We start from the raw sequence: 23,726 nt of genomic DNA, 5'->3' as shown, positions 1-23,726 counted from the left end.
AAGAGAAAGAGAGAGAGAGAGAGAGAGAGAGAAAAGGAAGAGAGTGGAGGAGAGAGAGCACGATATATATATATATATATATATATATATATATATAGAGAGAGAGAGAGAGAGAGAGAGAGAAAATCTGAGTTCATTGTTTTCGAATGAAGTTTACCGAGGTTAATACAAGAGCGCTCAATACTGAAGTAGAGTGGGATATACTCTTTATTTGTTTTGTACATAAGCAGTAATATGTTGCTACAAAGTCATGAGCATGTTTTGGTCAGCTAATTACGAGTAACTAGAGACCTCTTCAAGCGATACAGCTTCTACGAAAGCAAAGTTTTCACTGTCGTATAAGCTGTATATCACTGTTTATGTAAAAACAAATAAAGGCAATATATATATATATATATATATATATATATAAACACACACGGTCGCACCTACACACACACATATATATACACATTTAAATATATGCGTATGTATATACATTCATATACACATGAATACATTTTATACATACACTTTACTTATTTATTCGATGCATGCATGTGTGTTTGTAACTGTAAGTTTTGTGTGCGCGATCGTACGTATTGAACAGCTTTCATAATCTTATATGTAAATATATGTAAATCTCAGTTTGCGTAGCCAGTCAACGATTAAAATATAAAAGACACAGTGAAGAATTAGTCTCCGTGTTCTCTCCATATCTCTACTTTTTTTCCTTTTCTCATTCAATTTTCCTATATAATTTCGGTTTCCATAGTATTAATGCTTTGGCGATCATTTGTTTTATTCCAAATTCTTCGTTTAAACCGTCTTTATTTTATTTGCCTGTTAATAAACAAAGGTGGGGGAAGAGAAAGGATTAACGGGGAGACAGAAATAGAGAAAGATGAGAGAAGAAGAGAAAAGAAAGAATGGTTGGTTGTTTTTGTTTTACGGCATATCAACCATTTTCAGGTTATTTAATGCCAAATCCAAAGATTTTAAAGAAACATTTTTTTATAGAATATATTTGTTGTTTTCAAGTTGGTTTCTATTTAACCCATAGTTGGGACCCTAACGGGTACTACCACTCCGGGTCAGATTGGACCTGGGAGCAATGACAATTAAAGAGTGGCTCCACACTCCCCAAAGCCTGCAAACTGGGGCCTCACCACTGGATATAGTTTAAGGTCATATCCAGGACCTAGAAAAGATAGAATAGCCGATGGCTCAAATAACATTACATGGGAGAGAGTGAATATGATGGACTGAAAATTTATAAGAAATTTTGATTACAAATTGAAACTAATGAGAAAAATTAAAATTGAAGCGTTTTACAACATAACTCAATCCCAAAACTGACAAAAACAAACGTTCGTTAACTAGTTTTAGTATAAACATACATTTACAATGGTAAAAGCGAAACTCTCTGCATACATATTATTTACGCATAAAATATATTAAATACACACATACATACATGTGTATGTATATGTATTAATTTATTTCATACTAGCGCGAAAGGGTGCACCCGGCGTTAACCGGTTGTAAAATGCGCTTAAATATATTTTAATTAATGCAGATTTCGTGTTTATTATTATAGCGTCAATTCTCTATTGAATATCATATTGTACTTTATATATAATACTGATTTAAAAAGATTAAAATTTAATGACTGCCATCAGCTAGAATCGAAACCAAAACATCTAGCACCCTAGGTGCATTTCCTACCGTTTGAGCTATAGACAGATACATTATAAAATTATACTACTTTAAGCTATGAATGAATTTGCACAAAAGTAATAGAAAAATGTCTGCAAGTTGAAATGAACATTTTTGCATTCCAAATTGCCGACATATTTCTGTACGCGAGATTCATCCATCGAAACAACGATTTTACTCGTTAGAAAACATTTTTGGTATATGATTACCATTTCCTGTTAATTTAAGTGTTATGTGACAAGTAATTTAAAAGTTTATCGGTTAAATATTTTCACACAGCCACACGCACATACAACTACAGTTCTATTTATATAGATTTGCATTTACAGAATGAGAATTGTGTTTTGTATTTTTGCTTTTTAAACTTTGCAGATTGACACGTTATCTTTTCTTTCTTTTCATAGTTTGAGACGTTTTGTTACTTTCACTTAAAACGTTTTTGTTTCTCTTATATTTTATTAGATTTTTTATTTCTTTCTTTATCTTCTGTTTCCTTTTATTTCCCATTCATATGTGAACATTAATGAGGCAATCGATAATTATTTTTTATTTAACTGATATTTAATAGTTAACTTTAAAAGTTTACGAGTTACCATCCCCCCACCCAAACCTTATTTGCTTCTTTCGGAAGAAAGTGACTTTATTTCCTTACTCATGATCTACTAATATCCGTGAAGGAGTGTCGACTAATATATATATATATATATATATATATATATATATGTGTGTGTGTGTGTGTGTGTGTGTGTGTGTGCTTTTTTATTTTATATTTGAAATTTCATAGACACTCTCTCGAATCCGACCGAATCATACGTCAGCCCATAAAGACAGTACCCCCCCCATATATATGTATATATATATATATATATATATATATATATATATATATATATATATATATATATGGGGGTGTACGGTAGCTTCCTACAGTCTTAACGGACTATGAAGGCTCACTGCAAGAGTTCCTGCATGTTTAATTTTCTGTCGCCATAGTTGCACAATCTCCAACCACATCTCTCCTGAGTCAACCTTGTTATATACCAGTGGTAAGTGGAGGATCAGGAAAGCTGAATATAATGCCGAGATCAGCGGAAAGTACATAGAACATAAAATTCTCAAATGGTCACCCCTCTGGTATTAGCAAGGCTCAACTTTGCTTAACTTCGGTGATCTCAAAAGAATTGGTGTGTCAACGTGATTATGCGGTATATATATATATATATATATATATATATATATATATACTTATTTATAATTTTTTCTTACAAACATTACTAACTACCAAGAGTTCCTTTTCACTTTTTTCATAACGAAACTTTAGAAGACTGTTCGGGATCAAGCACGCACCTGTGTAGCTTAATTGCCATAAATATATTATACTTTACTTTTGAACTATATGTATGTATTGAACACTGTTGAAGTAAGATCTATACGTAATATACCATATCCTCTTATTCTCTTATTTTATTATATGTATACACATGATATAGAAACACACACACACACACACACATATATATGTGTGGTATGTGTGTGTGTGTGTATATATTTTGATATATAGTTCTGTGCAAATTGTTATAGAACTTCAAAGTTTTAGCGGTTCCTCGTATGATTTTTCATTTAAATAAATATTCGTTGAATAGTAAATAAATATATACATAAATATGAATTCAATATTTTACTTCATGAAAATAACGTATAAGCGAAACATGCCTGCATAAAAAAAAATAAAAACGTTATACGACTTCGGCAACGATTCGGCTTAGCGACGATTCGTTTGAATGTATAATTTATACGACGTTTGAATAATATTTACAATTTAATGTTATTACTGAGCTGGTTAGTTGTTCGCTGTAGGTACGCATCTTCGACGTTTACTTCGACTCTCTTTTGCTTGTGTCAGGTTGTAGTATGGTTTTGCTAAAATTTAGGTAGTTATTCTTCCCATGCTTTACATGTATTCTTTGAGAACAGGTTAGTTTATTGCTAACCTGACGAAGCTGCTCAGGCATTTTTGAAGCCAGAGTGTATTTGTCCTAGTGCGATGATAACTGATTATATTTTATTCTTGTTTGAACGATTATATTATTTATTAGTCTTGTGTTTCATGGAAACTCCGGACACACGTTAAGATGCCAAATAGTTCAGGAATTCGACATCTGAAAGGTGTCAGAGGTTACATCGGCCAACACGTTGTGAGAATAAAACTTACGATAGAAACAGTAGTCAGAGTAATAATAATAATAATAATCCAAATTATTTATCCTCACTTTAAAACTCCACAAATATTTTTTATTTAGTAAATAAGAGAAAAATTTTGCTAGAAAATCATAATGAAAGCAATTTTATTCTTTAGCAGACAGGAATTATAACAAAACAGTTTAGGGTGTATTTTGCAGTTAGCTTTATGGTCGATATAAATGTTATTTTTAAAGTTAATTTTAGAGTTAGTTCTATAGTTGATGTTACGATTTAGTTATAGGGTTAATGTTAGAGTTAGTTTTAACATTAATGTTAAGTTGAATTTTAGTGTAAATATTAGTTAGGTTTAGGGTTAATGTTCACGTTAATTTTTAGGGTTATTGCTGGGGTTTATTTTATTGTTGATATTAGAGTTAGTTTAAGGGCTAATTTTATGGTGAGTTTAAGGGTTAATGAAAAGGTTAGTTTAGTGTTAATGTAAGAGTTAGTTTTAATGTTAATAATAGGGCTAATTTTAGTATCAGAATTAGGGTGTATTTTAGAGTTTAAATTAGTGTTCATTTTAGGGTTGATATTTTGTTTCGTTTAAAGTTTAATGTTATAGTTAGTTTTAGGGGTAATATTACGGTTATTGTAGGGTTAATATTACTACTTGTTCTAAGGTTAATATTAGAGTTTGACTTCATGTTAATATTCATGCTTAAACTATGTTCTATGTTTTCGTTTTGATAAGATTGAAGAATGGCTTTCGCTGGTAATGAAATGTTATGTTTCAAAGCATTACTAACTTGTTTTCTTATAGATTCGCTAGGATTTTACGGAAAATTTTCTTCTAATTTTCATTTATTTTGTTAACTAAAAGATGGACGTATGTGATTTACTAAAAGATGGACGTATGTGATTTTCAAGATTTGTATTTGCATGTTATTAAAACAGAAAAATGTGTCAGAATTCCTGAACACATTTTCACATTAAATATCTCGAAAACTATGGAACGATATAAAAACAAACCTGGCATATATACATATTACCATTACCATGTACTTAATGAATTCAATATTTTTTATAGAAACTTGAAATTCATAACAATGTGTTTTAATGAATTAATCTATAAGGCTAATACTTTCGCCATGAATTCCCTTAAAAGAGCAAGACTTCTTTTTTTTTTTAATTTTTATTCTTATTGGGATAAACCTCATGAGAAATGAACCTCCCGCGGATACAGAAATGATTCTGCGTTTCTAAGATAAAATCTGGTCTCGATGTGTCTCGCGTGGTCAACACCTTTTTGATTTAGGAAGCGGGTAAAATTTATATAAAGATAGTTTTCATATGATATTTTCATGAGAATTTAAAAATAGGAACACTATATATATATATATATATATATGTATATAGTCATCCACATACAGTACTGTTTCGCTGTTTCACAGCTCATCAGTGCGGCTAGACAGGCAACTACCTCAAGCCAGGATTGAAACCCGACCGTTTGTACGGCAGTCAAGGCTCCTAACCATTACGCTATTGGCGGCTGCTTGAACGAGTAGTGAGTTTAACGATGTTTTGATATCGTTCGAAATACCTCCGCTCGATTTGTTTACACAAAGAGCGTCGCTTATATGCTAATGGTAATATGTATATGTATATATATATATAGTGTTATATATATATATGTATATGTATATATATATAGTGTTATATATATATATATATAGTTATAGTGTTATATATAGTGTTTATATATATATATATATATATATATAATCTGAGGTTATTGTTTTCCAGAGGTTAAGTAACCAATGAAGTTTGATGAGTTAATACAGGAAGGCTCAATGCCGAGGTAGAGCAGGTTATACTCATTATTTGTTTTTACATAAGCAGTAATATGTTGCTATACAGCCATGAGCATATTTTGGTCAACTAGTTACCATTAACTAGAGACCTCTTCAGGCGATACAGCTCATACGAAAGTGCAAACTTTGCATTCGTATAAACTGTATCGCCTGAAGAGGTTTCTAGTTATTGGTAACCTGCTGACAGAAACATGCTCATAACTGTGTAGGACCATATTACTGCTTCTGTAAAATAAAAAAAAAATAATCATGTTCTGTAAAGAATTATCCACAAAATAACAAAAACAAAACTTTATGAATAAATATTTCAAGATATAAAGAACTTAAACAATAATTTTCTTTTCAAAATTACTGAAAAGGATTGATATGCCGTAAAGCAAAACAGTTAAACTGTTACATAACTTATATATCTTTGCCACGAGTACTCAAACTCACTTTATTCCATTATTCCCTTCAATTATGTTTTGCACCTCCCTTGAAATCTTAAATCCTAGTCATGCCACTCCCATGAGTAATTAAGCGTAGTTTACAAACATTAAAGAATCTTAGTACTCCCATAGTGTTCCTTAACATTCGAGTAGAAATAATCCGCGCCTTAAGCCTTTATCCTTCAGCGGCTATTGACCTTGATAAGATGTGACAACAATAAGTTTAAAAATAACCGTCAATTACGCATTTAGTGATTAAATGAGTTTTGCACCACCTAAAGCTTTCAACAAAAACAACTTGCGCTTAGATTGTTTCTGGTTTGCATTGCGTTTTCGTATTAAAAAATTCTGGAAGGGTTCAGAGAGCCGACAAACAAAATTAAAGCCCCTATGTAGTACGTGTACGAACTAGTAGCTATTGTTAGTAGAAATAAGCCGCTATTTTTCAAAGCGATGGGCTGAGTTTTTTTAAATATAGTTTTGTAATGTATGTTTTGTGTGTGAGTGTGTGTGAGGAAGGAGCGTGATCGTTTTTAAGCATATATATATATATATATATATATATATATATATATATATATATATATATAATTACGTACATAAATATAAATTAATATATGAAAATATAAAATATATATTATATATACATACATATATACAAACACACATATATATAATATGAACGCACGCGCGTGTAAACATTCAGTACAGATTAAGTTTAGAAGCTAACAGATTCTGTAAACTTTTAGTAAATATAAATATTAATATTTATATAGTAATCTAAAGTAAATTAAAAAAAAGCCCAATACACTAAGATAGGAAATAGAGCTTGTTATACAAGAAAAAATGTAAGACTGCAAAAATATATTTTACATTGATTTATTGTTAGACTGATACTCCAAAAGATTGTATTGAAATTTTCTTAATCCGCGGAGTTTCAAAGAAATGCGTTCTTCTCATCATGTTTCTGTAATCTAGTTTTTAGCAACTAGAAAGCTCTTCAGGCAATACAGCTTATACAAAAACAAAAGGTGAAAAACTGTTTTCGTATAAGCTTTATTGCCTGAGGAAGTCTTGAGTTGCTAATAACTAGCTGAACGAAACATGTTCATTAATGTGTAGCGCCTTATAAAGGCTTATGTAAAACAAAATATATATTGCCTTACTCCGGTACTGAGCACTCTTTTATTAAATTCGTTATACTTCATTCGTTACTCTACCTCTGGAAAATATTAAACTTTCCAAAAGTAGGCTCCTATTTTATGTGCGCGAATGTATCAGAGGGGTTGGTAAATGTTATTGGTATGATAACTGACTGACCTAATCTATTCATAACCCGGAAGTTTCATCTCTCTATTACATCTACTGACGGTGTGAGACTCTAAAAAGTCAAACACTGTTATAACCGTCGGTCAGAACCCGATTTGCTTCATTGAATTCCTGGCAAGTATGCATTTAGAATGCCCGTAACTCTATAAAAATAAACTCTAGCGCATAAAAGGTCTCTGGTTTAATGGTATCACTCCCATCTTAATAGCTCTTGAACATGTATAGTGAAAAAAATAAAAGGCTTCACCTTTGAAACGACCCTCATACGATAAGCGCGCTCCGGACGCCCATGCACAGTCATTGTTCATCGTTGGCAAAATTGCATTGAGAATAATGACGCTTAAAAATTACATTCTGAATGTGTGCTTGTTAAATGGCTACACGCCTGTCTTCGTAGTTCTTCAACGTTTTTTTATAAAAAATAGAAGTCTTTACTTTTGAAACTAATCTGATATATATATATATATATATATATATATATATATATATAATCTTGTATATATATATAATCTTCTAAACATATTCTGTACTGATTGTTTACATATATATGTGTGTGGGTGTATGTTTGTATATATATATATATATGTATATATATAAGTCATATATATATAATCATATTTACATGTATTATTTGTATTTATGTACGTACTTATATATATATATACATATATATATATACTACTATTTCGTATATATAAATAAAACATAAAGTATATAACTTCTATATATTACCAGTATTAATTCAATATATTTTAAACAAATCAATAGATACGTTTAATGGATGCATATTAAAAGATTATCTAATCATAAATTTTCTAAGAATACAATTATTTACATTTCAAACCATAATTTCCAAAGCGGTGGAAAACTAACAGAAATATAAAGTTTGAGGCAAATGAACTCACATGCGCAATTTCGTTTCGTAATGTAATGTGTTGTTGCCGTTAAACGTGGCTCTGGATGTTTTTTTTTTCAAGGACATTTCTACCAAAGTGGAAATAAAATATTAAGGAAACTTTCAGAGCGTTGCTAAAATCAAACATTCATAGGACCTAAGCCAGCTGGTATACGGTATACAAAAAAGGGTAGCTATCACTAACTCTAGGTATGCGTGTTTATTTTTTGTCTGCGTGTACAGGTGCGGCGTTTATGAACTATTGCCTTAAGACGATTTATTTTATAAGAAATAACAAAGAGAGAGAGATAGAGAGAGAGAGAGAGAGAGAGAGAGAGAGAGAGGTAGAAAGAGAGACGGAAGAGGAAGGAAGCGATAGAGAAGAGGAAGATAGAGAATGAGAAATAAAGGCACAATTGGAAAAAGATGGAAACGGGGTTAACCGGTTTCCTTCAAAGAAGCAAGTTCCATGGGACTATGAAATTTACAAATGCTCCCCAGTTGCATGTACATCCCCGTTATGAGAGATGACGTCGTTAGGTTTTTCCAACACTTGCAGGGAGGTGTCGACGTCCTCCTACACAAAACGCTTGGTATTCCCAAATTGGTCACCCATTTTAGTAATGATCAGTATTTAACGTCGCTTAACTTCGGTTATCTCACGAGAACCGGTGTGTCAACGTGATTATGCCGTATATATGCATGGTCATAGGCAGAGATAAAGAAAGAAAAACAGAGAAAGAGAGGGAATGAAAAAGAGAAAGAAAGGTATATATATATATATATATATATATATATATATATATATATATACATACATACGCACACACATATATATATATATATATATATATATATATATATATATATATAGAGAGAGAGAGAGAGAGAGAGAGAGAGACATAAAACATATAAAGAAGAACGAAGATGTTCCTTGGGCTTTGGGCTAGTAATAAAGTGTAGTATCTGTTTTATTTTGTTCTGTCCTCGGTTGATGAAGATGAAGTTCCTGAGACAATATTTTTAGTATGAAACAATATTCCAATCCTGAGTGCCCCCTTTAGGGGAGCTATATTTTCTCCGTATTAAAAATCAACATTTTGCTGAACTTTTTCTTGGTGAGAAGTGAAATAAATAAAAACATCAAAAAAAAAAAAAAGGAGTGAAAGGGAAAGAGAGGGAAAGAAATAAAGAATGAGAAAAGAAAGAAAAAGGAAGAGTAGGATAAAGCGGGAAAAGAGAGAGAAAGAGAGGGAGAGGTAAAAAATGAGAAAAAATAAAACGAGAAAAAAGAGGGAAAGAAAAAGTGGGATAAAGAGGGAAAGAGAGATAGATAGGGGAACAATATTATTATTTGTTTACGTACCTGGTAAAGCGAAAACGGACTCCAGAGAGATAGTGACCAGGTAGAAAATCCCCACGCTCTTAATTTCTGTCCTCATAGTCGTGCAATAGTAATTTTGATCCAGGTAAATAACACAAGTGGGGTCAAGTGCTACGGGGGGGGGGGAACAGATCCCTCACTTTAAGTATTTTATATACAAAAGTCTGTAATCGTGTAACATTCCGGTCGGTAAAATCATTTTGTTTGGTTTAGCGCGTGCGTATCGTTCGAACCCGTGTGATATCAGCTCGCTTAAAGTCCCTCACTGGAGACTGAGAGCTGGTTTCCTCAAGACAATTACCAGAAGTCACACACAGCCACGCAAGGAAAGAGGCACGAGGCCCTTGCTGGCTTGTCTGAAGCGACAACGACACTGATAGAACGAACGGAATAGATAAGGAAAGGGACGAAGAAACGGAGCCCTCCTTTCAGCTGGTTATAATGATAATGATGGTATAGTTCTAAAAAAGAGAGAACAAAATCGATAGCAGCAGTAACCGTAGCCGTAGCAGTAGTAGCACTTGTAATAGCTATAACAGCCACTGTACCAGTGCGAGGGAATGAATGGAGCCAAAAGGTAGAGAATAATACGTTGTATGAAAATTCCGTAAGATTGTATGTTATAATATGTTCTTTAACTTATTGCAACACTAGTAAACAATTCTTACCCCGATGATATACAACATTGAAAATAACATTGGTTCAGTTTGGGTCATGTTTCGCTTTCTTATATAGTAACTATACTTATATCAACTTATTTCATAGGGTATAGAAAGTATATTACTTTTGTTTTTAAACTGCTATACTATTTAAAATAATTTATTTGTAATTTTCCAACTAGCTGGTGTTGTTCTTTAAAAAAAAATCTTTTTTTTTAATAAAAGAAATAACGAAGGACAACGTGTTTACTCCAGAGTTTGGTAAAAGATATTCCTCGTTCAATGCGAAATATTGTATCGGTTTTACGTAAGGATTTCCAAGTTCGTTTTAAAAGGTTCAACTATTCCGAAAAAGGATTCAAGTGAAGAAGGATAAATCAGCCAAAACGATTTCGGTTCGAAATTCTGTGTAGATTCCCGAGTTCGATAGAAAAAATTCCCGCGTTCGATAGAAAGATTCCCGAGTTCGACAATTTGGTTAGAAATGCAGATACGTTTTTGATGCACACGGATACATATTATAAGAAAGATAAGCTGTTTTGCTTATAAAATAGCTGATATATTGCACTATAGCTGGTTTGTTAGATGATGATGATGATGATGATGATGATGATGATGATGTGGTGGATTTTTGTGTGATATCTTCAAGGTATGTACTTTGTATTTTTTGTGATGGAAAAACCAGTATTTATCGATACTTATAGTGCTATTAAATAAAATTATAAAGAAAACGACTTAAATAATAATTTTAAAAAAATACAAATATCAGAAATTAACAAAAAAGAAAAAAGAAAACAGTTTGTCGGATTCAGTTTTAGGTGACAAAAAAAAAGCCTTGAACGCGAACTTAAAAAAGACAAGGTGTCAACATCCTGTTCAACCGGCAAGCCGAGACTCCATCAGTCTAAAAGATGTGATAACAGTGACAGGTGCTTTCTAAATGGGACCGATGGGGTTACGTAAGCACACGTACGTGCAAGGGTCCGACTCGTGATGATTAAAGTTGAAACATCCATCAAACTGTGGAACTCGACAAAACATTTTTCTGGAGTTGATGAACCGTATACATTTTCGACGTCACTTTTCAAACACCCTCGCGACATGATTCGTTTTTTGTTTTGTTTTTTGTTTTTTTTGTTTTTGTTTTTTTTTTGTTTAAAGCAGAGGAGGCAAAATAGTTTCTGTTTATTTTTTCTGATTTCTTTTCTTTCTCAGAATTAAAACAAATAACTTTTTTCTTTATAATTGTGAGAAAATTGTATTTTCTTCTTTAATTCATTTTTCTTTTTTAACCTTTAAGTTAAAATTCATTTATTTTACTCTTTTGCTTAAAATATTGTTGCTCGTAATAGCTAGAGTTACTTTTAACAGTAAAAAACATATCACAAACAAAAATAAATAAATTGCGTGTGTGATTTTGTCGTCATCAGGTTTTGAATTCCGTCAAGTTTTTCTTTTCTTTTCGTTTTTTTTTCTTTTTAGAAAAAATCGCGGTGATGTTAAACGTGTGAATACTGTTTCTGGTCAAATATATAATTTATTGAGCAGATGCAGGTAATTCCGTTAAATTAAGACATTTTTCTGGTTTTTAATAATTGTTTTAACGGTTAGGCATACGTTATAAATTTCCGTATCTTTTACGTACAAAGATAAGATTATTTCTTAACGTTTTTGTTCTGTGATTTTTGTAACAAACCAACTTTTTAAGCATCACGCAGTCTCCATGATGACGACCGGTTTATCGTTCAGCCTTTATTTGTATAGCTCCGTGCATGGTAAAAGAAAGGATCCTCCAACAGGACACATGTGACTAGACTTAACTCAAATAAAATACAGGTGTTCAACGATGCCTTTTTTAAAAACATATTTTTCGTTAGGGAATCAGGCTGAGCATCTTTGTTTTTGTGTCATCAACTTCGGCGCGTTTTCGTTGATAAATATACACACGTTGGTTGTGAGGTAAAAGTCGGATTGGCGATGATAGCGTATATCTCGTGTGAGCGCCTGTGCTCTTCTGTGTTTTGTTCGTGTGTTTGGAGCCCTGTCATCATCAGTGGCCGCGGTGCGTCGTGAGAGGAGCAGGTGGAAACTACATCGGTAGGCGACATTTTAAAACAGATGAATTGTTGAAAGAGGGAAGGGAGACTACGAAAAAAAGTAAAAAAATAAAAAATAAAAAAGCAACCTGGCTGAAAAGAAAAGAAAAAGTAGTTCACATCAAGACATAGTAAAGAAAATCAAAGTAAAAAAAATATATATATATAAAAAGAGAAAATCCCTTCTTTTTATAAGTGAGAAAACTTCTGTTGAACAAACAAATTTGAGCTATAAACACGAGCACGGTACGTACTTAAACATCTTATAATAAGGAAACTTTAGTTGTACTTTAGTGAGCGTGTAAAGGCATAAAAATATATTTATGGCAATGAAGCTACTCAGATATGCCCTTGCCTTGTCCTATGGGGAGTCGTCAGACAAAGTAGATAAAACGCGGACGCCTCTGTGTAGTTTAATACAATAAAGGAAACTCATTATATCTGTCTGTTCGTTTCCATTTTTTCAAAGTGCATCTCCTCCGAGATAAAAGGTCCCGGAACGGTGCGCGGCGGATAGGATAATTGCATTTTTTATAGACCGTTGCTAAAAATGTAGAATAGCTGCTAAAAGACCGAAATTGAAAACAAAAATTGAAACTTGGGAGGCATGTCGATTTAGAGTGCCATTCTACGTATGCGCAAATATACATTTATACCTTAAAGCTTGTTCATTTGCAACCATTTCCTATAGGTCTGACAATAATTCAAATATTTTAACGACTAAGGCTGGAGAATGTTTTGGTCTCGATTCTAGCTGATAGCATTTGAGTCATATTTTTTCTTTCTACTTTTCAAATCATCATTATATATGAGGTACGATACGATAATCGATAGAGAATTGGCTTTATTATAATAAATACGAAATCTGCATAAATTAAAATGTATTGAATCGTATTTTTGACCGGGCAACGCCGAACGGCTTGCTAGTAGTCACATAATTTTATACATACTTTACTATCTACGTACTTGGACCCACACAAGTATATGATGAGACAAATGGAAATAGTATTGTGACGAAACAGAAAAATAAAAAGGACCAAACCGAGTTATGTGTTCATCAACGTTTCGTCTTTATTTATTAGAAAGTCTCGAAATAAAGACGAAACGTTGATCAACATATAACTTGGTTTGTTCCTTTTTATTTCTATACACAAATATATATTTCTATATCTATATCTATATATATGTATATGTGTGTGTGTGTGTGTGTGTGTGTGTGTGTGTTGCCATGGATTAAAAAAATAATAGCAATTAAGTTGCACTAAGGGGTCCGCGTTTCATATCGTCGGGAATCATCAGGCAATATGACTGGAAGACCGAATCCTCTTTATAGCTTAGTTGCCTCAAATATATTTTCATAACTTACATATATTTTTATGCATTACTTCTTAGCTCTACTCACGTATTGAGCAGTATTGAAGAAAATCTACACATACATTATCTTCTTATAATCTTATATGCATATATGGAATAATAATTATATATATATATATATATATATATATATATATATATATATATATATATATATATATATATATATACAGTCCTGGTCAAAATCATAATACCACTTAAGAAAGTAAGCGTTTACGCATACTATCGAATTTTTAATCAAACAAATGGTTGAAACCATTGCCAAAAAGGAAAATATGATGGAAAAACATGACATCTACTTCATTCGAAACCTTAATCCTGATCTAATAATTATTTTTTTAAAAAACAAACATTTTCACCTGGACAAAATGATAAGACTACTTTAATAAAATCAGCTAGTTTTGAAAAAATGAATACGAAAAGCTTTCTATGTTACTAAAAGCAACTTGTTAGTGGATAAAAAACATCTTACTAAATTATAAATGGCAAAAGGGAAACCATTATTAGAGTTTTAGAGAGGAAGGATCTTTGAGCTTAATAAGGGTGGACTCTCCCATAGATCCATTGCAAACGAAGTGAATCGTAGCAAAACAGTCATCACAATTTTTTAAAAGAAATCCAGATCAATATGGGCACAAAAAGAGTCCAGGTCGATCAAAAAATAAAAATAAAAAATAAAAAAAATTACCCCATCACTGGACCGCCGTATCAGAAAAAGTTTAAAAATAACTCCAGTATGAGCTAAAGTCGATTGAAAAGCCAAAAACAGCAGTAGAATGTAGTCCTTAACCCATCAGAAGGCATCTGAAAATGAAGGATTTCAATCATAAGCGATTGCAGAAACCACCTCTTCCTGAACAGCACAAAACTAACCGACTTAAATATGCCGCCAAATACCAGACTTGGGATGAAGAGAAGTGGGAAAATGTAATTTTCTCCGAGTTTAATCTAGATGGTCCAGATGGATTTCAACACTATTGGCATGATAAAAATTTGCCCAAAGAGACTTTTTTCAACTCGGCATAGTTGAGGAGGGTCTTTAATGATCTGCAGTGTTTTCTCGTCAGCTGGGACCCTAAAGTTGCAAGTAGTGAAAGGCCGGCAAACATCAATCAAGAACATTTCAATGCTAGAAAAATCTTCAATCACGACTGAAGGTCCACGTCTGTGTGGAAGAAATTGGGTTTTCCAGCAAGACAACGCTGCGATACACACTTCTCGACAAGCACGAGAATACTTTTCTTCAAATAATATACAATTGTTAGATCATCCAGCATGTTCTCCGGATCTTAATCCTATTGAAAATCTTGGGGATGGATGGCAAAGGAAGTGTTCAAGGATGGAACCCAGTATGATTCGATAAAGGAACTTTCTGATTAAGTTTTCAGTACACAGGATAAAATTCCTTCGCAACTGATAAAAAAAACTTAGTCGCAAGCATGCCGAAGAGAATTTTTGAAGTAATTCGTAATAATGGAGGTTATACTAAATACTGAGTCCCTTTTTAGTAATTTATAATTGCCTTTTGTTAGATAAATTATCAGTGGTCTTATCATTTTGACCAGGTGAAAATGTTTGTTTTTAAAAAAATAATTATTAGATCAGGGTTAAGGTTTCGAATGAAGCCGATTTCATTTTTTTTCCATCATATTTTCCCTTTTGGCAATGGTTTCAACCATTTGTTTGATTAAAAATTCGATAGTATGCGTAAACGCTTACTTTCTTAAGTGGTATTATGATTTTGACCAGGACTGTATATATATATATATATATATATATATATATATATATATATATATATATATATATTACAAAGTGATCACCACTTATCAAGGCCCGGAAGCCACTCAGGGATAAGGGTTATTGCAAGTACATTACGTTAGTCTGGAGATTTGATGAAGTGTTTACTTAAGGGGGCGGTTCATTAGGAATTTGTTAACGTTTGACTTGAAGACATCCAAGTTGTAGTCCGGTGGGAAGCAGGAAGACGGAACAGAGTTCCACAGGCGTGCAGTTCTAAGAAAGGAGCTTTGTTCATGGAATCCACGTTTTGATTTAGGCACAGCAGATAAAGAGTGGGGGAAATTTTTCACAGTGGATTCAGCTAGACAGGTGTTTTTCGTGAAAGATTGGCGAGGGGGGACCAGAGATGTGAGTTAAGACGAGCACCTGCCATGGAAATAACGATAAAACAAGGATAGGCTCGACACGTCTCTTCTGTGGGAGAGAGGTTGCAGGGTAGAGAAAAGGACATCCCACACTAAGCCACGAAGTCTATTTTGTACTCTGTCAAGGCAGGATAGGCTGTTTTTAGCAGCTCCTGCCCAGATATGGCAACAGTATTCCATCCTTGGACGTATATATATATATATATATATATATATATATATATATATATATATATATATATATATATATATATATATATGTGTGTGTGTGTGTGTTTATGTGCTTTAGCATCATTTATTTATTTAAAATGAATCAGATTATTATTATTGGCGGTCATTTGCTCGATATCTTTCTAGTTGGAATTTTCTATAAAAAACATCGGCTACTTACTGGAGGAACAAATGAAAGTTACTCCCACCCTTAAGTTAAAATTTTTTTATAGAATGAACTGGATTCGAAGTTGGCTCATTAGCTTGCGTTGTTTATGTAGGTTGATTCTCGCATTCAAAGATTTTATTCATGAATTCGTCTGTTTCCATGATTGCTGTTCGTTGTATGATCTCCCCCCCCTTGGATTCCAATTTCCCTTAGTGCTTTTAAGGAAAAAAAATAGAATTGTTCATATTACTCCTATAATATTCATATTATACTACCTCTCTTTGTCTTCCATATTCCTCACAATTTTCTGAAAAAGTTCTATGTGGCGCCTTTTTCTTTCTGACCTGGACGCTACAAGATTAGCATATCTGAAGAGACTGGCTGCTTGAATAAAAATGACCTAAACATTGATGTTATTGTTTATTATTTCTCTTTTACAATACTTATTCATGTATGCCAAAACAAAAAACAAAATCAACAATTTTCATCTACAAACTATCCAACCCAAACACCCTGAATAAATATTTGAATATACAGATATACCTAATAATTCTACCAAAATGACTTAATACAGTAGTAAATAACACTAAAAGTGTTGATATGCCGTGAAACGAAATAATTAACCCAAAACACCAGAAATAAAAATTTGAACACATAAAGAATTGAAGAATAAAACCTTACCAAAATGAATGAATTCAACATTAAATAATCCAAAAAGACAGAAAGAATTGAAAAATAAAATAAACTTTTACCGAAACGACTGGATTCGTTATTAAAAACCCAAAAAGAGTTGATATGCCGTAAAACCAACGAACTAACTTAACACTGTGTATAAATATTTAAAATACAAAGAATTTTAAGTATAAATGCTTTTATTGAAATTATTAGTTTCGGGTTTAAATTACCGAAAATGGTTGATATGTCGTAAACCGAAACAACGAAACCAAAGCAAGCGTTTTTCTGTTACATCGAACTTCATTTTATGATTTTCTGAGACAATGAAATCTACGTTTTGGCCGTTTTTTTTTTTTTACTTTACTTTTACATGACTCTTATGGCATGCAATACTTTCTTTGGTTTTTGTCCGTACAACTTGCTTTTGTGTTCAAACTTCAGCCGCTTGCACACAATCTAATATACGGCCTTTTCCAGACAGCCGTGTCTATTTTTATATTATTTTGGGTCTAGTTTGCTGTATTCCAGTTTTATGCGATTTTCTGTTTCGTTTCTTTGTCAATAAAATCTACATATTTATGTAGATTTCTTCAGTTTTTCTATGTTAGTTTTTCTGGAGTTGTTGATCGCGTTGTTCCGTTTTCGCGTTAGCGCTATAGTCGCTTGCTATTACTTCTTCGTTGCAGTGACCATTGTCTTTGTTTAGGATTTGAGTAGTATTCCACAAGTTTCCAGTAGTCTTTGCACTGTTTCAATAGAGGTCTCGCTAGTCATATCTCTCCATCAGCCTTTCCATCTTCCTTAACCCTTCATGAGTACCTTATGTAGTATCAGTCGATGATGTTGCCATTATTTGGGGGGGGGGCAGTATATGGAATTCCTTTATTTATTATTATTATTATTATTATTATTATTATTATTATTATTATTATTCAACATGAATCTCATGAGAGATTATTTCCTAATAATAATCGGTGGCGTTCCCTGATGTCTGGGTTACAACAACTCTCCCCAGACTGCCAGTACTCTCCACCTCTTTCGATAAATGTTTCTGAGTTATCGCAACATCTGCTAACTATTGATTTCTTGTTGGCAACGACCATTGCTTTTGTTTTTGTTCTTGGATGGAGGTCTTGTTAGTACTATTCCTTCTTGGTCTTTTCATTCTTGCTTACCTTTCGTGACGATCTTGTGCTGCGTCAGTCGAAGTTGATGCCATCATTTTTTCTGACCGGAGTGAATAAGTGGCAGTTTATAATTTTTTTGCTAATTATCATTAGTATTGCTGTTGTTATTGTTGTTGTTATTGTTGCTGCTATTGTTTGTACTCAGTAGGAGTTCTCAGAGAGGTCATAACTAAAGATCACTCACTCAATAATCAGTGGTGTTCCCTGGATTCTGGATAACAAAAGATTTACAGTATTTTCAGTCTTTGATAACTTAATTTACATGATAACTTTTTAAATAACTTTGCGTTATCGCAACAGCCGCATATCATTAATTTCTCGCTGGTAACAACGATCGCACTTAACTGGAATTTAGCTAGCAATACCTCTCTATGAGATTCCAGTGCTATTCGCACTTAACAACTGGAAGTCTGGTGAGTGCTTTCGCTCCTCTATCCTACAATAATCCTTGACCCTTTCCGTCTATTTTGTGTGGTGCTAACCGACGTTGATGTCTTTTATGGGAACAAAAGGATGAGAAACGCAAGTTATAAGGCTTATTACAGTTTCAGTTTAGTAAAATAGGCCTAATATATCCGATCACCGTGATGGTATTCATTATGTCATGCACGCACCCTATTTGCTTTATAAAGGCATGTCTTTCTCGGCGTTGTTAGTTTAGTGTAAACGTTTTTTCCAACCTTGTTCTTTTTTTCTACGTTTGTAAAGCGTGTTGACGTGTGATCATTGCGTGGAAAGTAGAGAGACGGGGAAACTTAATGATCCCGTGTTATTTGTTTTATTGTGTGTGAGTGAGTATGAGTGTGTATGTGTATGCTTGTGTGTTTGTCTTTCTGTATTTCTGTATGTGTATGTGTGTGTGTTTGAGAAAGAGATAGAGAGAGAGGGGGAAGAGATAGTATCGATGAGTAAGTACGTGTATAATATTGACTTCAATATGTGCCTATTCGTCCTGTTTTTAACGACGCGGCGGTCGAGCGACTGTTTTTATTATTTCTGTCAAAGCCGAGATAAGTCGGTGCGTGAATCTGGTGTTAGATCAGAAAGGAACAAAAACAGAAAAAGAGAGAAACTAAAAAAAAAAAAGAAAATATATACATAAAAAAAATATACAATATAAAAAAGAAAGAGGGGAGGACGATCAGGTGAGGGACCCGGATCTACTCAGCACATCAAGGCTTTGATTTTTTTTCCCGTAGCGAGAAACGATGTAAGCACAAACATACACACACAGAGGGGCGTACTTATACACACGTATATACATACACGAAAAAGTACGTGCATTAATACATGCACGGATATATTAGACGCGTGCGTATAGACACACACAGTACTTATATACGAACGCACCGACACGCTTTGGTACGCATACATCTGCACAGGTGCGTCAACATACATAAACACACACACACACGCTCATAAAATATAACAACGCAACGTACCTATACACAGAGGGAGAGATAGAATGGGGAGGATGAAAATAGAGAGACAGGCGTAGAAGGATAGATAGAGATTGTAAACCAATGAGAGAAAAATAGAATAAATGTACAGTTCTCTCAGACACTTTGTGTTCAGAGATATATATGGATAGATAGATAGATAAATAGATAGGTAGATAGATATGGATATATATATATATATATATATATATATATATATATATATATATATATATAGATAGATATATAGATAGATAAATAGATAGATAAGAGAGGGATAGAAAGAAAGAGACGGGGAGATAGACAGAGCAACGGCTAGAGAGATAGAAAGAGAGAGAAAAGGAGAGAGAGAGAGGGCGAGATTAGAGATAAAGTAAAGAAATCGAAGACAAAAAAAAGACCACGAGTTTGAGAATGAGACGCGAAAGAAATCCGAAAACTGAACGCTATGGAGAAGTAAGCTAATAAAAATCATATATACCACATAATAAATTCCGAGTTTGCAAATAATGCACAGATTTTTTTTATAGCAAGTTTATTATTTTACGACAAGAAGCACAGAAATTAGGAACTCGTGACTTCTGGAAAATTTACAACAGTGTAGGAAATAATGGGCAATCAACGATTCCCCCACTAACCAACAATCACGAGGTTGTTTGCTCAGCAACCTAGAAGGCTAATATGCTTGCCAGTCAGTTTGCCTCAAACTCCACACTGGACTCTCCCAACCACCTCCTACCTGACTTTCCTATGTGGACAGACGCCACGCTAGACGATCTGAAAATCACCCCTGCTCAGGTGCATGCTATCATAAAAACCTTGACACTTCAAAAGCATGTGGATCCGATCTCATCCCAGCTGTGCTATTAAAAAAGTGCTCAGCTGAAGTAGCTCCAGTTCTCTGCAAACTCTACAACAAATGCCGTAATGAAGCTTGCTTTCCGGGCTTTTGGAAAACTGCTTCTTTGGTACCAGTATTCAAGAATTCTGACGAAAGGACTGACCCATTAAATTATCGTCCCATTAGTCTCCTCCCACTTTTTTCCAAAATATTTGAGACTTTTATCAACCATGCTCTAGTCCATCAATTTACAGATGCTAAACATCTGACTGACAACCAATATGGATTTAGACAAGCCCGTTCCACGGCAGACATCCTAACTGTAATCTCTGAACCTGTATACCATTCACTGGACAAAGCCGGGGATGGCAGAGCGGTAGCCCTAGATATATCTAAGGCTTTTGACAGGGTATGGCATGAGGGTCTCCTCGGGAAAATTAGATCATGCGGTATCACTGATAGAATACTAAGCATAATTAAATCCTTCTTAGATAAGAGAAAAATCCAGGTTGTCCTCGACGGTCGTACATCTAAACAATATGATATAAATGCGGGAGTGCCCCAAGGGTCTATCCTTGGACTGTTGTTCCTAATATTCATAAATGACCTCCCCGACAAAATTGCCTCTGAGATGGGTATATATGCTGATGGCACTACACTCTATACAGGCATGACAGAAAAACAAATGAACACATATCTAAAGATATGGCAGAAACACTAGAGGATGACCTCCAATCTGTAGTGGAATGGGGACAAAAATGGATGGTCTCGTTCAATGCCGCCAAGACTAAACTAGTTTCATTCAATAATTACAAGACACCTTCTCTACCACAAATAGCAATGGCCAACGACACTTTATCTGAGAGTACATCTTTCAAACTCTTTGGCCTAACGTTCACAGGAAACATGCGTTGGAAAAATTACATTGAAAGCATTGCCAGGGCCGCTGCAAAGAAGGTAGGCTCTCTCTACCGTGCTAGAAAATTACTAACACCTGAAAGTATCCTGTACCTCTATAAGGCCACCATTCGTCCATATATGGAGTATTGCTGTCATATTTGGGCTGATGCATCTGCTACTAGTCTCTCGCTCCTTGACAAGTTTCAAAAGAGAGTCGCAAACCTGATAGGCCCTGAACTGGCATCTAAGCTTCAGCCTCTGTCCCATCGACGAAATGTTGCATCCCTCTGCCTGTTCCACAAGTATTTTAGCGGTGAATGCTCTGACGAACTGCAGACACTTGTGCCCCCACGACGTGAGCACCCTCGACAAACCCGACAGGTAGCTAAATCCCACCCCCACACAATAGAGATCCCTAGATGTAAAAGATCTTTCTACTCCAGTAGTTTCTTCCCCAAAACCGCTAGACTTTGGAATTCCATTCCAGGTCCCTGCTTCCCCAACTGTACCGACGTGCAGAAGTTCAAGTGTAACGTGAACAGATATCTTGCTGCCCAAATCCCCACATAGTACCTCAGTAGTTGTTGCCCCTGATAGTAGCCGTCTACAACAAAATGGCAATGTGCCTTGTTTGGGGTGAAAATGTAAAAAAAAAAAAGAAGCTATTTATTCCCTGTTATCAACTCTTTTACGCAAAAATTCTTTAAGGTAGCTTAATGTTAAATAAAAAAAAACGTGAATTTAGATAGTAAAAAATACACACAACTTTTTCATATTTATTCATGGAAATCCTAGGCGCTTATTCGGTTTTAGAAAGAAAATCAAAGTATTGAATTTCAATTAAAACCAATAGTATCTACTTAATACGATGTCGAAATTAGCAGCATATCCATAAATCACGAAAAACGATCAAGTAGAAAACTACTGCTTAATTAAAATTGTTTTCGAAAACATGTAAATTTTACTTAAATAATTAACAGAATAAACATGGGATGTAAGTAATTAACTACTTAATTAACTAATTAATAGATATTAATTTAATGTTTACACACTATGCTTTATGTTTGCCCCCGTCTGTTCCACTTATAACCAGAGAGAACCTATCTGCAATCTTTATTTTTAATTTTTTATGAGAGAACGAAATTGTATTTTTGACACTGATTATCGTAAATACTGACTCAATTCTAACAACCGATGCAGGGACGCAAAAATACCTGGTATCAAACCCAGATGCATGCTACCCCTCTCGGTGCTGATGGACCCGTAGATCGCGTGAGGTTCTCGATCTAAGAGAAGAAAAACGCTGACGTTAAACATGTGCTACTGGTCCCTTACGTTATGGAACACAAACGATGGTGGAAGGCTTCTTTAGTTCTGGTCTACAACCTTTACGAGCGGTTTATTAAAACAATTCACTAGTTAGAAAATCTATACTTCTTAAAAAAAACAACTAGAGAATAAACGCCGTCCCCTACTTTCTGTTACATTTCCTTCCTTTAAAACTGGGCATCTAGGGGGAGTGTTTGGTTTTCCACATGTGTTTACGCGATTAGACTGGCCCGTTCTTGTCTGGCAGGTATGATGGTAACGGTTTTACATTTTGTCTGGCTGCTTTATTCAGACTTATGGTACAGAAGCTCTAACTTTGGTAGCGCTTAGAGCGACTGCTCTAATATCAGTTGTTCAATATCGGGGTGGTTGTAGTGCCATGTTGCGTATGGAAATAGACCCTGTACCCACCTTCAGTGGGCTTTCCCCAGACCACAATATTGCGGATGAAGCGTCGTCTGCTGGTTTTCCTGTGCATTCACGTCCACTACACCCAACACATTTCAACTTAAAACTGAAACTATAAAATAAAATAACAGTGCAAACAAAAATACCAGAGGCAAATTAAAAAAATTAAATCACACCTCCTCTCTTGAGGCTCGAATTCACAAATATCCGTGAGCTTAGAACTAACAGACGATATAGAATCATCTCTCCTTGCAAACTCACAGATACTTAAACGTTAAGTGAAACTAACCTACACTGCTCAATCCCCTGTAACCGCTTAAACATGTCTATTTATCTTCCATGTTGTAGTAAGGACTCAAACAGACACATGCACGGACTTGGAGTCTATATTCTTAACACTCTGCCCTTGACTAGGGGATCCAAGCTAGAATCAGATGACAAAGCCTTAATATGCCTTAGACTAAACCTGCAAAATATCGTAA

At 34.0% G+C, this 23,726-nt stretch overlaps 1 protein-coding gene across 1 annotated transcript in view; it reads right to left on the bottom strand.

The window, feature by feature from the left end:
• LOC145296709 (muscle, skeletal receptor tyrosine protein kinase-like) overlaps nucleotides 1-9,988 on the bottom strand; it is a 669,635-nt gene extending 659,647 nt beyond the window's left edge. Inside the window, exon 1 of the mRNA XM_080142688.1 lies at nucleotides 9,772-9,988. Within this exon, the coding sequence (XP_079998814.1) occupies nucleotides 9,772-9,847 (76 nt within the window). The 5' untranslated portion in view covers nucleotides 9,848-9,988. The remainder of the gene's footprint in view (nucleotides 1-9,771) is intronic.
• Between the last annotated feature and the right edge of the window lie 13,738 nt (nucleotides 9,989-23,726).

The sequence above is a fragment of the Euprymna scolopes genome, chromosome 17, assembly GCF_053919585.1.
Source record: "Euprymna scolopes isolate OS-2025 chromosome 17, ASM5391958v1, whole genome shotgun sequence".
NCBI lineage: Eukaryota > Metazoa > Mollusca > Cephalopoda > Sepiida > Sepiolidae > Euprymna > Euprymna scolopes.
This window is presented reverse-complemented; position numbering and strand designations above follow the sequence as displayed.